This window comes from Gavialis gangeticus, unplaced genomic scaffold (assembly GCF_001723915.1).
Source record: "Gavialis gangeticus isolate Ggan-Ray unplaced genomic scaffold, GavGan_comp1, whole genome shotgun sequence".
Taxonomy (NCBI): Eukaryota; Metazoa; Chordata; order Crocodylia; family Gavialidae; genus Gavialis; species Gavialis gangeticus.
The window spans coordinates 4,671,158-4,685,093 of record NW_017728980.1 but is presented as its reverse complement, the minus strand read 5'-3'; the positions used below and the strand labels follow the sequence as shown (position 1 = coordinate 4,685,093).

The window sequence follows — 13,936 nt, the reverse complement described above, 5'->3', positions numbered from 1 at the left end:
ATCATGGATTTGGGGTTTTTAAATTAGAGAATTTGTGATTATTTTTTTTTGATTTTTTTTTTTTAAAACCAAGGAAACGAGGATCCCTGCTGATTTGTTTTTCCTGGATGGAGGGGAAAGTACAATGACAGAAAACTGAGGTCCCAGCCTCTTCTTTGCAGTCACTAGCCTACACCCAGTCTGACTCGCTGTGCTCTGGGGAGTCGAACAGGAAAAGAAATGAGAGGAAAAAATATTTTTTCTCTAATCTTTCAAATACATTTAGTTGTGGAGGTAACTTTAGCTAGGAGATCCAAAAAAACCCCCAGCAAACCACCTGACAAATGTGATGAAGTTGATACTGTAGTGCTTCATAATAAAAAGACAGAACTTTGCTGACGATGGAGTACAACTAGAGGTAGGAAAAAGTCCTGGGGACAGTCCTACCCTTGAGAAATAAAACCTTCCACTGATTGCAGCGGGTTTTAGCTTTGGTCTGTGATGAGCAGAGGGAGTGTGTCAATATTCAGCAAGAGAAGGAAGGTCCATTGCTATTGCAGAGGGTAGAGTAGGCCGTATAAACCCTTATTTGATCTGGCTGTTAGCAGGTGAGACTAAGTTTTGGGGTATTACTTGGAGAATTGTTTTATTATTTGTTTAATCTGCTTTTATGACTTTTATTACTGTAAGCTGCCTGGAGCCTTTTGGGGGGGAAGGAAGGGGCGGAAGCATAAAACTACTATAATTTTTTTCCTAAGTATAGTGGTGGCAGTTCTTTACTTCTGGGATAAGGTTTTTCATGATAGCTAATTGACAAAGAGGAAGAAAAGTCACCTCCCCTTAAGAAGCTTTGCTGCAATCACCCTTCTGTTTGCAGAATCCCAAATTCCAAAGCAGCTCAAGAAATATAAAATTTAAGTGCAATATTACAGAGCAGTAACAGCCCTCGGAGAAAAATATGCCTTTGTCCATGGGTACCTGTGTTGCCTTTTTTCTGTTTCGGTTGACATCTCTCCTAAATTCTGATTACTATAGTTAAGAGTTCAAAATCAGGTGAACTATAGGTGTCGCAGCTCCCTGGTGTTTGAGGAAGGTGGTTAATCTGATTGCTAGTATTGCAGCATACTGCTGCAGGGACCTTTATAACTTCATGGTACTATAAAGGCTCCTTGACAAAACAAGTCCTTTTATACCTGGTGATTCAGATTTTTTCTTCCTTTTAAAAAAAATAGAACTCTTCTTGAAGCCAAATTGCTTTTAAATCACATGTACAATGGCACTTTTGTTAGGAAGAGCATTCTTTTGTGCTACTTTATTGCTTTTGGAGGGGTGTCTCGGAAAGAAAAGTTGATATTGAAGATCATTGTCTTGCTTTCTGATTCAAATGTATGCTAGGTCTGCTACTCCTATTTACATGCAAGCTGTTTGTGTAGCTCTCGCTTCTTGTCTCCTCCAGAATGGCAGTTATCTGTGCAAATCTCCATTGAACTGATTGTAGATTGCATTCCTTAGTGGACTTGGAAGGTCTTTTCTCAGCTTGATAACGAAATACAAAGAAACAGCTTTGTTGGCTTTGTCTAGGAACAGGAGGTTAGGAGTCCAGGACTCACGGGTTCTATTCTTGTCTTTGCCATTGATTCATTCGGTGGCCTTTTGGAGGGGGCAACCTCTTGTGCCAGTTCTTGTGTTCCAGTTTTCCATCCTTTGAATAAGGATAGCAATTCACCTACCTGACAAGCAGCTGAAAGGAACTGAGGAAGCTAATAATGCTTAGAGCTCAGGCTCCAGGAGTGCCAAGCACCCACACTTGCACATGAAGTCCAGGGACACTGCAGGTGCTCTGAAAAGCAGGCCCTTCATCCATATAAAGCTTTCCATCTTCTAGATGTTGTACAAACATTATTGAAGGCAATCAAACATTATTAAGCCATAGGTTGCTGCCTGGGAGCCCTAATCCACACCCACAGAAATCGATAGCAAAGCATCTGCGACCCTTTATGGGATCATGCACTGTGTCGTCTTGGACGTGGGAGCAGATTATTTTGCTTTCTGCCAGGGGTAGCATACAATTTGCAGCTCTCGGGTGCTGCCTGTCAGTGTACCGAATGGCAGCGATTTCTGTACATTTCCTGCAATAGATGCACTGCAAATTAATACCTCTTTAAATCAGGTTCTTCTGTTACAGCCTTTCGTACCTGCCTTGGCCCAAATACTGAAGAGTCTTTGTTTAATGTTGGGATTGAGAGCATTTGCTTGCATAAATAATCAATATTGGTGTTTGTCCCAGCCTCCTGCACTCAGCTGCATTGTGTCCCCCAGTTACGCTGGATGTAACATACGGTGGTTTTGTTTTATTGTGCAGTGTCAAAAAAGCACGGCAAGCTCATCACCTTCCTGCGTACCTTCATGAAGTCTCGCCCAACAAAGCAGAAACTGAAACAGCGCGGGATCCTGAAGGAGAGAGTGTTTGGCTGTGACCTGGGAGAGCATCTCCTCAACTCGGGCCATGATGGTAAGAAAGAAACAACTCAGTGTTCATGTTGATTCTTGAATCTTAGTTACCAGATGCATTGTAAAGTCACTATTTTCTTTGAAGCCTATAAATATCTCCCGACCCATTTTTTGTGCGATTCGGGCACAGTCTACAACCCAGATCTTTCCATCTGCCTTTTTTTCCTTAAAATACCAAAACTGAAGCAATGAATTGGATTTTACTTTTCATCTCAGAATTTTACTTTTCTCAAACCCATCTCAGCTGCCTGCCTGCTGTTCCTTTAGTCTCCGTCCACCACTAAAATAAGAGTCAGGAAACAGGTGTGTGCTCCAAGGAGAATGCATATCCATTGCTGCTCTTCCCATACACAACATCTATTACTGTAGAGAGTGTGTCGGTGAACTAAAATTGCACCATTACTGCTGCATACCACAACACGCAGGAAGAAGAGAGCGAAGGAAGCAACTCCCAATAGATTTCTTTGCAGCTGATCAGAAGTTACTGCCGTAAGCAGCATGTCCCTCCTGATGGCTTTGAGGAAAGCAGCAGGCAGAGCAGGGCCCTGGGTGGTTGGTCAGGGATACGGCCTTGCCTCCCAGCTTACGTCTGTTTTTTCCCCCTGTTGTTTTTTGGTTAAGAAAAAAGATCATGAATAAGTGGCCGGTATAACCTGGCAAAGTCTGTACCCTTGTGTTTTATGGCTTTTGTTTTGAGGGAGGAAAACAAGGTAGTGCAGGGAGGGGGGGCTTTCTCTACTTAGTTTCCTCCAGCTGTAACTTAGATTCTGTTCCTGCAGATGTCTTGGTGGGGAGGGGATGTGTTTATGCAGAGCTGCATGTGTTGAAAGCTAATTTTGCTGCTCACATTAAGTATTTTACTACCAGTTCTGGAATCAGATTGTATTTATGACATCAGGACTATGGCAAGGTTCACTGCCTTGTTAATTTGAACCAGTGGAGGTCTCACAGGTTCACAGAAGTTTAGGGCTCATTTTTGCTGGGGCAACAAAAGTACCTAAGAATTAGAGCGTGGCTGGTGTGGAAGCAGACACTGAGTCTGTGTCCCACCTAAGCAGTGGATCTGGAATGGCTGCTTTGTGTCATCAGGTTGCTGTAAAACTATTCAATATTAACTTGCAGAGGGGGAAATCAAAAGGTTCAAAAAGCAGGCCAGCAAAATAAGCTTGTTATGCGGGAACAGAAAGTGCTTGTCCCTCCTCTTTTTCCCTTCAGCTACATAAGACTGAAGCTAATTCCAGCTCTTCTTAGTGTCCTGCCCTGCCATCATCCCTACCCATTAGGAGAGATGCAGATCCTCGACATTGTATTTTCCTGAGAGCCAAGGGGCAGACCCTCAGCTGGTATAAACAGCCATGACTCCGCTGATGGCTCATCTCAGACACTGTGAAGCAGCTGAGGACTAGTCCCAGGTTTCAACCCCCTGCCTCCCCATCACACACACCTCCATGCGCATGGCTGTGCTGTGTTAATGAGGTCTCATCGTTGAAGGAGTTTCCAGTTGCTTTCGATCTTGACCTAAAGCTCTTTCCTAACTCCCCAGAGAGTGAAGCAGATCCAATTTGGATGTTGCTAACAGGGGCCAGGTCTCCATTTCTCACAGCAAGGTTGGGTTTTTTTCAGTGCAGTTCAGCTCCTTGACCTGTATTCCAAGGGGTGTAATCTGAGGAATTAGTTTTGTGGAGACATTTTTGTGTTCCAGTAAATCAAACCATGTGTACATGCAGCCTTTTAAGCATCTGTTATTGTGAAGTGTTAGATGCGTTAGTCTCAGAGCCAATTATAAAGCATAGCCGGGTGATCTATTTAAAGGGGAGTGAGATAACATGAGACCCTATGCAAGTCAGATGGAGATGGACACAATAATATCCTTTCATCTCAGAGACCATACAGGAGCTCAGAGAACATTTTCAGAGGAACTACTAGCACATAACACTAAAGATAGCATGCGTATGGACAACTTTGCATCCACAAAACATTGCATCATGTTTCAATTCACAGAAATCCCTTTTATCGGTCAATAATAATTTTTGACGCATTGGTTCACAGTCCCCAAAGACTCTGTATGGTTCAAGAAAAAAACTTCTACACAGAATAGCTTTGAAACAGATGACAGCCCATTGATATGCTCTCCAGAAATGCAGAATGGAGCCATAGTTGAGTTCTGGATGTTGAGAATTATCAAGTGATCACTGGCAAAGCCCCCTGCTAAGAATTTATTCCAGTCCCATGTTTCTAAAGAGCTATAAACTGGCTTTTCTCAGACATGGGTCCCATATTTATCATTACATTTCTTCTACCTGGAAGTATGCAAAATTCTTTACAGCTCAGTTAAAACAAAGTCTAATATTTGATCCCATGTTACATTTGCATAAGTCGTTCCTCTGAATTCAACGCAACTGTTTACATGAGCAAGAAAGAATAAGTTTTTGCAGAAATGGTTCTTAGTTTTAGATCTGAGGTGATGAGTAGGAGTAATTGAGAGACAAGGAGGAGAAAAGCCTCAAGGGAAAATAAAGACCATGGCAGGATTATGTGGTTACTTGGTTTGAAGAACAGGCACATCTCAGCAATGCATATATTTAATATTAAAACTTAAAATGCTAACAGCTAAACCTTGGTAAACACTGAACGGTGGCATCTGCTGGTGAATACTTTTTTTTTTTTTATTAGTGGAAGTTAGGCATATAAGAAGAATTGGGTTTATGTAGGCCTGCAAATCTACAAGGGAATTTATAATCACAGATGAAGTATGGTCCCTGTTGGAGAGTTTGAACTGACAGGATGGAGGGATAGCTAAGTGGATAGGGCCCTGGACTCAGAGTGCCTGTGACGAGATGTGTGAGTATTTTGCTGCTGGTCTGGATTGATTTTTACAGACATTACCCTGTTTGTTTTTGTCTCTATTATGCTCGCACCCCAGCCTGTACCGGGCATGGGATTGTTCTGTCCTAAGCACAGGACTTTGCACTTGTCCTTGCTGAACCTCATGAGATTCCTTTTGGCCCAATCCTCCAATTTGTCTGGGTCACCCTGAATCCTAGCCCTGCCCTCCAGTGTATCTGTTACTCCCCCCAACGTGATGTCATCTGCAGACTTGCTGAGGGTGCCCTCTATGCCATCTTCCAAGTTGTTGATGAAGACGTTGAACAAAACTGGCACCAGGACTGGCCCCTGGAGTGCATCACTTGATACCGGCTGCCAACTAGACATCAAGACATTGATTACTACCCTCTGAGCCTGATGCTCCAGCCAGTTTTCTATCCACCTTACAGTCCATTCATCCAGCCCATACTTCGTTAGCTTGTTTGCAAGAATGTTGTGGGAGACCGTACCAAAAGTCTTGCTAAAACCAAGCCACACCACATCCACTGGTCTCCCTGCATCCACCTCATCATAGAAAGCAATCAGGTTGGTCAGGCATGACTTGCCCTTGGTGAATCCATCCTGACCGTTCTGAATTGCCGCCTTCCCCTCCAAGTGCTTAGAAATGGATTCCTTGAGGACTCGCTCCATGATTTTCCAGGGACTGACGTGAAGCTGACTGGTCTGTAGTTCCCTGGATCCTCTTCCTTCCCTTTCGAAAATATGGGCAGTAATCCATGACCATTCCTGATCACCGTGAGTTGTCAAAGATGATGGCCAGTGGCTCTGCAATCTCATCAGTGAACTCCCTCAGCATCCTCAGGTGCATCGCATCCAACCCCACGGACTTGTACACATCTAGCTTTTTCTAAATAGTCCCTATCCTGTTCCTTCACCACTGAGGGTTGCTCACCTCCTCCCCAACTGTGCTACCCAGTTCAGCAGTCTGGGAGCTGACCTTACCTGTGAAGACTGAGGTTAAGAAGGCATTGAGCACTTCAGCCTTTTCTGCATCCTCTGTCCCAAGGCTGCCTCCCTCATTAAGTACGGGACCTGCACTTTCCCTGATCTTCCTTTTGCTACCGACATACTTGTAGAAACCCTTCTTGTTACCCTTCACATCCCTTGCTAGCTGTAACTCCAATTGCTCTTTGGTCCTGCTTATATTCCTCCCTAGTTTTGTCCAAGTTTCCACTTCTTATAGGCTTCCTTTTTGTGATTTAGTTTACTGAAGAGTTCCCTGCTAAGCCAAGCTGGTCTTCTGCCGTACTTGCTAGTCTTCCTGCGCATCAGGATGGTTTGTTTCTGCACTCTCAGTCAGGCTTCTTTGAAGTGCAGCGAGCTCTCCTGGACTCTTCTCCCCCTCAGCCTGGCTTCCCTGGGGATCCTGCCGATGAGTTCCCTGAGTAAGTCGAAATCTGCTTTTCTGAAGTCCAGGGTCCTTACTCTGCTGCCCTCCTTCCTTCCTTTCCTCAAGATCCTGAACTCAATCAACTTGTGGTTGCTGCTGCCCAAGTTGCCGTCTGCTATTACATTCCCCACCAATTCTTCTCTGTTTGTGAGCAGCTGGTTGAAAAAAGCATGGCCCCTAGTTGGCTACTCCAACACTTGCACCAGGAAGTTGTCCCCAGCACTCTCCAAAAACTTCCTAGATTGCCTGTGCACTGCTGTGTTGACCTCCCAGCAGATGTCTGGGTGATTGAAATCCCCCATGAGAACCAGGACTTGTGATTGGGAAACTTCTGCTAGCTCTTTGAAGAAAGCCTCATCCACCACTTTCTCTCGGTCTGGTGGTCTATAGCCAACCTCCACCACGCCATCACCCTTGTTGCTCTCCCCACTGACCCTAACCCAGAGTCTTTCAACAGCTCTGTCTCCAGTGTCATACTGGAGGTCTGAGCAATCACACAGCTCTTTTACATACAGCACAACTCCTCCTCCTCTTCTCCCCTGCCTGTCCTTCCTGAACAGTTTGAACCCATCCATGACAGTGCTCCAGTCATGCGAGCTCCCACCCAGTCTCTGTTATCCCAATCAAGTCATAGATCTGTGAGTGTGTGAGGACTTCCAGTTTCTCCTGCTTGTTTCCCAGGCTCCATGCGTTCATGTACAGGCACCCAAGGTAGCTAGTCGATTGCCCTGCTTTCTCAGCAGGTATGAGAACACCTCCCCTTTTGCCCCCTCCTGCTTGCTCTTCCTCCAGGTCTCCTGCTTCCCACTTAACTCAGGACTTTGGTCTGCATTCCCTGCCGGTGAACAGAGTTCGCTTTGCAGATGATCTGAATCAGAGAGAGAGAGTAGCATTGCAAAAACACCTAAGTCCCATTTCAAAAGTGACTACTTTGAAAGTCTTGGACACTTAGGAGCTAAGTTAGTCTCACTGAAAATCAGGGGTCTTGGATTCTTAAGTCAATTGTGCTAGGAGGAAATTAAATACCTGTCCCCCAAGTCTGGTGTTTTAGTCACGAAACCATCTTTCCCATGACTGTTAGAGATATGCCCCCTCCCTATTTTCTAAGTAAAGGTTTCTGCCCTTTTAAAATAGGGAGCAAGGTCAGAAATTTGAAGAAAAAAAAATGCTTAGCATTTAGCAAGTGCTTTAGGTCCTCAGTGGCCTTTAACAAGCATCAGCACAACATCCTGGTGACTTGTTCACAGATGGGGAACCTGTCAGGGAGCTAAAGCAAATTGTCCAAGGCTGTAGATCGAGCAAAGGTATTTGGAGATAGAATTGAGGCCTGCCAGTGTAGTCCTGTGCTCCAGCCACTGGTCTGTGCTGCCGTTCCCTGGATTCAGACTGCGGCATGCCATCCTCAGTGAAACCAATGCTTTCTGCTTGTGACAGTTAAACAGCACATTTCATATAGATGCAGAGAGTGCCTCGTCTCTCATTTTCATCTGTCTTCCAGTTGAGCTGCAAATTGAGCGATTGCCTTGAGCTATAAAGTTTTCCTGCAGAATGAAAATCTTCATATATTTGGAGGCCGTTGAGCTCCATTGTTCTCTTTCAGGTCTCCCTCTACCGATGAGGGTGACTGAATTAATCCCCGCTGGAGAGGTATTGATTTTCATTGCACAGATCAGTTCTGTTAAAGTCCCTTCCATGCCAGACCTCTTAAGAGTTTTTTGCCTCCATTTATTTTTTAGTGCTTGTTGACTTCTTTAGCTTCTAAATACTTCTCCCAGTGGTGAGGAGTCATTTGAAAACACCCTAGGCTTCCTACACAATAGATGTTTCATCACCAGCTGGGAGAGAGGCATGTTCAGTATTGCTTTTACTAGGGAAATCTCTTTGTTCTTCCTTTTATGGCACAAGTAAGGATGGAAGCAAAGACCAGACTTTTTGTTAGGAAAACTAAGAAGTAATTCTTCAGCTTTTAACCCCAAATGGGAAGAATATTATTAACTAACTATTATGAGTCAAGATCTGGGTGTCGGGTTGTTATAAACAAGGTGGGCAATGGGGAGAGGGATGGTTCAGTGGTTTGGAAACTAAACTAGTAGTCTGGTTCCTGGTTTGGTCTTACCGAGTGAGGCAATGGGCAAGGCTCTTCTCTCTGTACCTCAATTTTCCCACCTGTAAAATATGGACAGTAACACCCAGTGCAAGGAAAGTGTTGTAGCAGGTATTCTGATAGGCAGCTGATTAAAATAGTCAAACGGATGTGTTTTTTACATTAGCGCATAGCATGACACACGTTCTAAAGGAGCAAGGTAAGCCGTATTTTATGTGCAGTCAGAAATGGTGCCGTGGGTAACTTGTGGTAGCTACTTGCATATCGAGGAACGTTGGAGATAACTGCCTGTGTGCAACGCATGTCCTGAAGCCTTCCTTGCTGCCTTCTTAGATACCTGATAAAATAATCTCTCTCTGTCATTAGGATGGCACACAGGATAAACCTATTATACACTAAAATTAAATGGCTGTATACTTTAATCCATCATGGGTGGGCATGTAAATTCCTTGATGTGCACAGTGAAAACTGCTGCACCATAAATGAGCTGTAGTTGCTGTCTGGGACTGAATTGAAAGGCAGCAGTTGAGAGAGAGGAGATGCTTTTTGGAGTCTCTATGCAATTGTTGCGTTAGGTCCTAACCTGTGACCATAGTGGAAAAGACTCCTTTAGAAATGCAGAGTAGACTTTCTAGACTTCCTCTGTCTATGCATTGCTGCTCCCTTTCAGTCTGTGTCCTGATCTAAATGAGTAGAATATCTCCAGAATATGTCTGTGCTGTGCTGCTAATAATAAATGCTGCCCTCTCCATCATATAAAAAAAAGAGGGCAGGTTTATTGGAGCATCTGATTTTTTTTTTTCTCTGTTTATTGAAAACCAGGGAACATATGTAGGATTTGTAAATTATGGCTCAAGGCTTGATTTGTAGTGCCACATAGGCATGTCTAGTCCCCTTGGTTGATTTTGAGGCCCTCAGTAATGGAGAAGGGCACCAATCCTGCTGGTGCTAAGCCCCCTCCATTCCCATTTGCTTACAAAAGGGTTTTATTCCTATGTGCTTTTAAAATAATTCGTAAAGCAAGGCGCTTGTGCCACCTTGGGGTTTCCAGTTACATCAACACCTATTCTGGTTCTTTTGGTGTTTAATATCACTGGAGTCCTGGCATCTGTGATTTGCCACCTGCCCACTGTTTATTTAATTTTTTCAGTAGTAAGTTGTTACAGGCTTCAATAAAGGACAAATGTGATTAGAAAAGCAGGTTTGAACAAGAAAAGATGTGAGGCGAAATTTCAGTTGGGAGGCTCTACGTGGGCAGGGGGGAAACCAGCTCCATTCCTGTTAGGTTGTCTAGCTCAAGAAAGACTTCACAACTGCTCTGTCATCTCTCCAGTTCCTAACACTCATTTGAGTAACCCCTTATTAATCATTAGTGATTTTAATTATAAATAATGTCTGTCTGGTTGCCCCTGAATCTTGGCCAAGTTATGAAGAAAACCACAGTTGTAGGTCTTGATTTAGTATTTAGACTTGATTTGGTCTTTCTTGACGCTGCAACACCGACATGCGCATTGGCCCTGTTTCCATCACCATCTCTCACATTTATTGGACAACAACAAACCAAAGGGAAAAAATTATGCCTAAGGAATGAACATTAATTAACAGTGGGGAAACTACCTAAACCCACAAATGCGTGTGGGCTTTTTTATTTCCTCTGTTTCTTTCATTAATTGTATCCGTAATGTGAAATATAAGGGCAGTCTGTGAAATTATGGGGCCTTTGTGTAATTTGGAAGTGTTACCAAGGCCCAAATGGAATTCTTACTCAAAGTCGCCTCCATTGCTCATTTCTTTTCCTTCTAGAGATGCTCGAGGAGCAGCTATTTGAAAGAATGAAGTATTCCCATTGCAAGATCTTTGCCCCCAGAGGCTGTCTGTCTTCTAATGTTTTCATAGCACCCAGTGCAACATGACCTCACTCCTGGTCAGGGCTTCTGGGTACTAATGCAGTACAGATAACACAAATAATCACATGAAACTAGTAATCCCAGGGTTTAGGTCCCAAATTATTTTGGGAACAGTTAAGACTTGAATCTTAGCAACCGCATCAACAGCTTTGCTTAACCAATAACTTCTTGTGCCTACATGTAGGTTTGTTAACTCCTGCATGCAGCGTTAGATTGTGTGAATGGAAAATTTGGAACTGAATCGCAGAGTCGGCCACTTTCTGATCCAAGCTTTAATTGAATATCTCTAGGACAGGTTCACTATCTATGAGTAATGGTGATCATAGATAGTGAGTAATGGTGATCCCTAGTCTGGGAACTATGGCCTTTCATCCTGTTAGAAATGAATGCCCAGGGTCTGGATGCTCAAATGGGCTCTTAGGGACTTGGAAGAGACCTGGCCTAACTCACAAGTCTGTTGTACAGATAGATAAATACCTTGGGGCATTCTGATAAGTTTGATGGTGGCCGCTACCTTAATAAAATTGAGCTCCCATGTGCAAGATGTTGACCTGAGGCTTAGAAATTGGTAGCTGGGCCCTTTCTTATGTTCTCCAGATTCAGTGCACTCTAATGTGAAAACAGAGAGCTCTCCCTTCTTCTGCCATCCTTAATAGTGCCTTATTCTGCCAAGAGCCATTAAAAGAAGCTGAGCTACTCAGAGTAAGCATCTAATTGGTATAAGAAGACAGAACCTAGCTTGCTGTGTATTTCCTTCAGCCAGACCTAATTAAAATTACATACAAACGTATGTACATATACAGGGAGAGTATTTTAAAAGCTGTCTACTAGTTTTATAGGCACTGACTGTATTCCCTGGGATCTGTGAACAGAATGTCTCTCGCATCAGTCAAATCTTTCTAAGGACTGAAACATTTTAAAGCATGCCTATGTGTCTGTGTTTCTATCTATAAAGACATGTTTTACCCGTGATGGGTTTCAAGTGCATTTTTTTTCATTAGCTAGTGGAGAAGGCTGATTGGCACATTTATGTGTTGTGTTTTTGTGCGATCTGTTTGTCATTCCAAACCTTCCAGCTGTTGCCTATGGCCCTTTATTGCTTTCTGTTAGCTTTATTTTACGTAGCACAGAAATACTGTCTTGTGCCTGTAGTTTCCCTTAAATCTGTTTCAGACAGCATTTATCGCAGTTCCACACAAGCACATCGTAAACCGGAAGAAGCAACTTGTAAAGTTGCATTACGGGGCAGTAATTCAGGAAAGCTGCTCTGGATGACTTTACAGCCCATTTGAGCTTTTTGCCTTGCAAGTTCTAACGTCAGCCAGACCCCTTTTTTATATGGCTGTCCTGGCCAGCTGTTACTCTGGCCGGCTAGCTTGTTACTATTGAGTTTGATTGTTTGGTTATTGTGCATCCTGAAGCCCACTACTTAACAGATGTATTTAAATCTAAGATTGCTTGTATTATTGTTGCTTTCAATCACTTTGCAAAGGAATCTGTAACGAGTGACCTACATGGTCAGAGAGAGAGACAAGAGCTCAGTAAGAAACAGGTGCTCTAGCTGAGAACACAAGTCTCCTACAGTTTCTCTGTGATTGCAGGCAAATTTCTTAACTCTGATCTCTGTTTCCTCATCTTCATAACGGGGTTACTAACCAATCCTCACGTCCTAGCAGAGTCCTATGCCAACAAGAATCAGCTGATCCACACAGTTGATGCCAAGAGAACGCCTCACCTACCACAGCCCCATATACCACCCTAGGAGCGCTATTAAAAATGAGCATTGATAACTTTTGAAGGTCAACTGTTTTGAGTCATTTGGTAGGGCTGTGCAAAGCTTCGGTAGCCGATTCGATTTGGAGAAAATTCGGCCAGATTTGGTGGCCGAATCTCCGAATCCCAGTCGAATAGTAAGATCAGTTAAAAGGTCCAAATTGAATCGGAAGCCTCTGAATCGATTCGGAAAAGATTCAGCACCACTTTGGAGATACGGCCATAGACTAAACAGGCAGCAGTCCTCACCATGCTGGACATAGCTGCCTCCAGCTGGTAAGTCTGTTGTGGTGGGCAGGCAGGGAGGGAAGAACTGCGGGAGGGGGCAGATCAGTGCCCCCACGGCGAGGGAGGGACTGGGGCTGGGACAAGCTGCTCAGCTGGGTCGGGGGGGGGCACGGGACTTGGGGAGAGGGGGGCCTGTTTAATCTATGGCCGAATCTCCAAAGTGGTGCCAAATCTTTGGATCCAATTCGGCCGAATTGAATTGGAACAGTGATTTCGAATCTCCGAATTGAATCACTCTCCCTCTGAATCGGCCAAATCCAAATCGAATACTTGCCACTTCGTATAGGCCTGTCGTTTGGGACCAGTTTCCAAAGCTGACGGGTGCTTGTTTTATTGCTCCAGTCTGCCCTCCACCAGGCTGATAGAAGCCAAGCTCCTATCGCCTAGGTGAGCACGGTGAGGGAGAGCATTACAGATCTTGTGTAGAGACGCTGTCTCTCTGATGAAATGGAGTCCTCTGAGCTGTATGGAGCCGAGAGGAAAAGCACAAGCTGTTAAATTCCTAGAAGACATCGTTTCTACCCTTTTCCAACCTGCTTCTGCAGCAGCCGGAAGTATAGCCTTGATGAAAGACATTCTTTATGCCTCAGCCATGCAAAGAACAGCAGGGGGTTGGTAATTAATTTGCATTTTGAAATAGTACTGCTATAAGGAGAGAAGACATGGGAAGAAATCTTATGCATTGCACAGGGACAGCTCTCATTTCTTTTCCTCACTTTTTAAAGAAGTGAAGATATATATTTTTTTCTCTTAAAATATTTAGGTGCAGTGAATTTTAGTGACCAATTCAGGGAAAACAAAGGCCTGGTCTGCTGGTAAAAGCCCTGATCAGGATACAGTTATATACATCCGTGTACAAGTACTGTAGAAGTATTCCCCTTTCTACAAAGAAGCTATAAATAGCTATACCAGTATAAAGCATTTTATACTAATATAACTGTATCCATGCTAAGGGGCTTGTACTATTTATTGTACCTATCAAAGTGGTACAACTTTCAGTACAGAGCATGCCCAAACTTCAGGAAAGTAAGGGTGCACCGATAGAGGTTTTTGGGGCCAATACCAAGGAGATATTTAAGGAGGCATATCAGGGGATAC

The 13,936-nt window shown here is 43.8% G+C and overlaps 1 protein-coding gene across 5 annotated transcripts in view; it reads left to right on the top strand.

Annotated features, from left to right (window-relative positions):
- The window catches only part of ARHGAP32 (Rho GTPase activating protein 32), a 597,177-nt gene that overhangs the window by 535,202 nt on the left and 48,039 nt on the right, over positions 1-13,936 (top strand). For all 5 annotated transcript variants that reach the window (XM_019509213.1, XM_019509206.1, XM_019509198.1 and 2 more), the window contains one exon: positions 2,342-2,491. In XM_019509213.1, the coding sequence (XP_019364758.1) occupies positions 2,342-2,491 (150 nt within the window). The remainder of the gene's footprint in view (positions 1-2,341; positions 2,492-13,936) is intronic.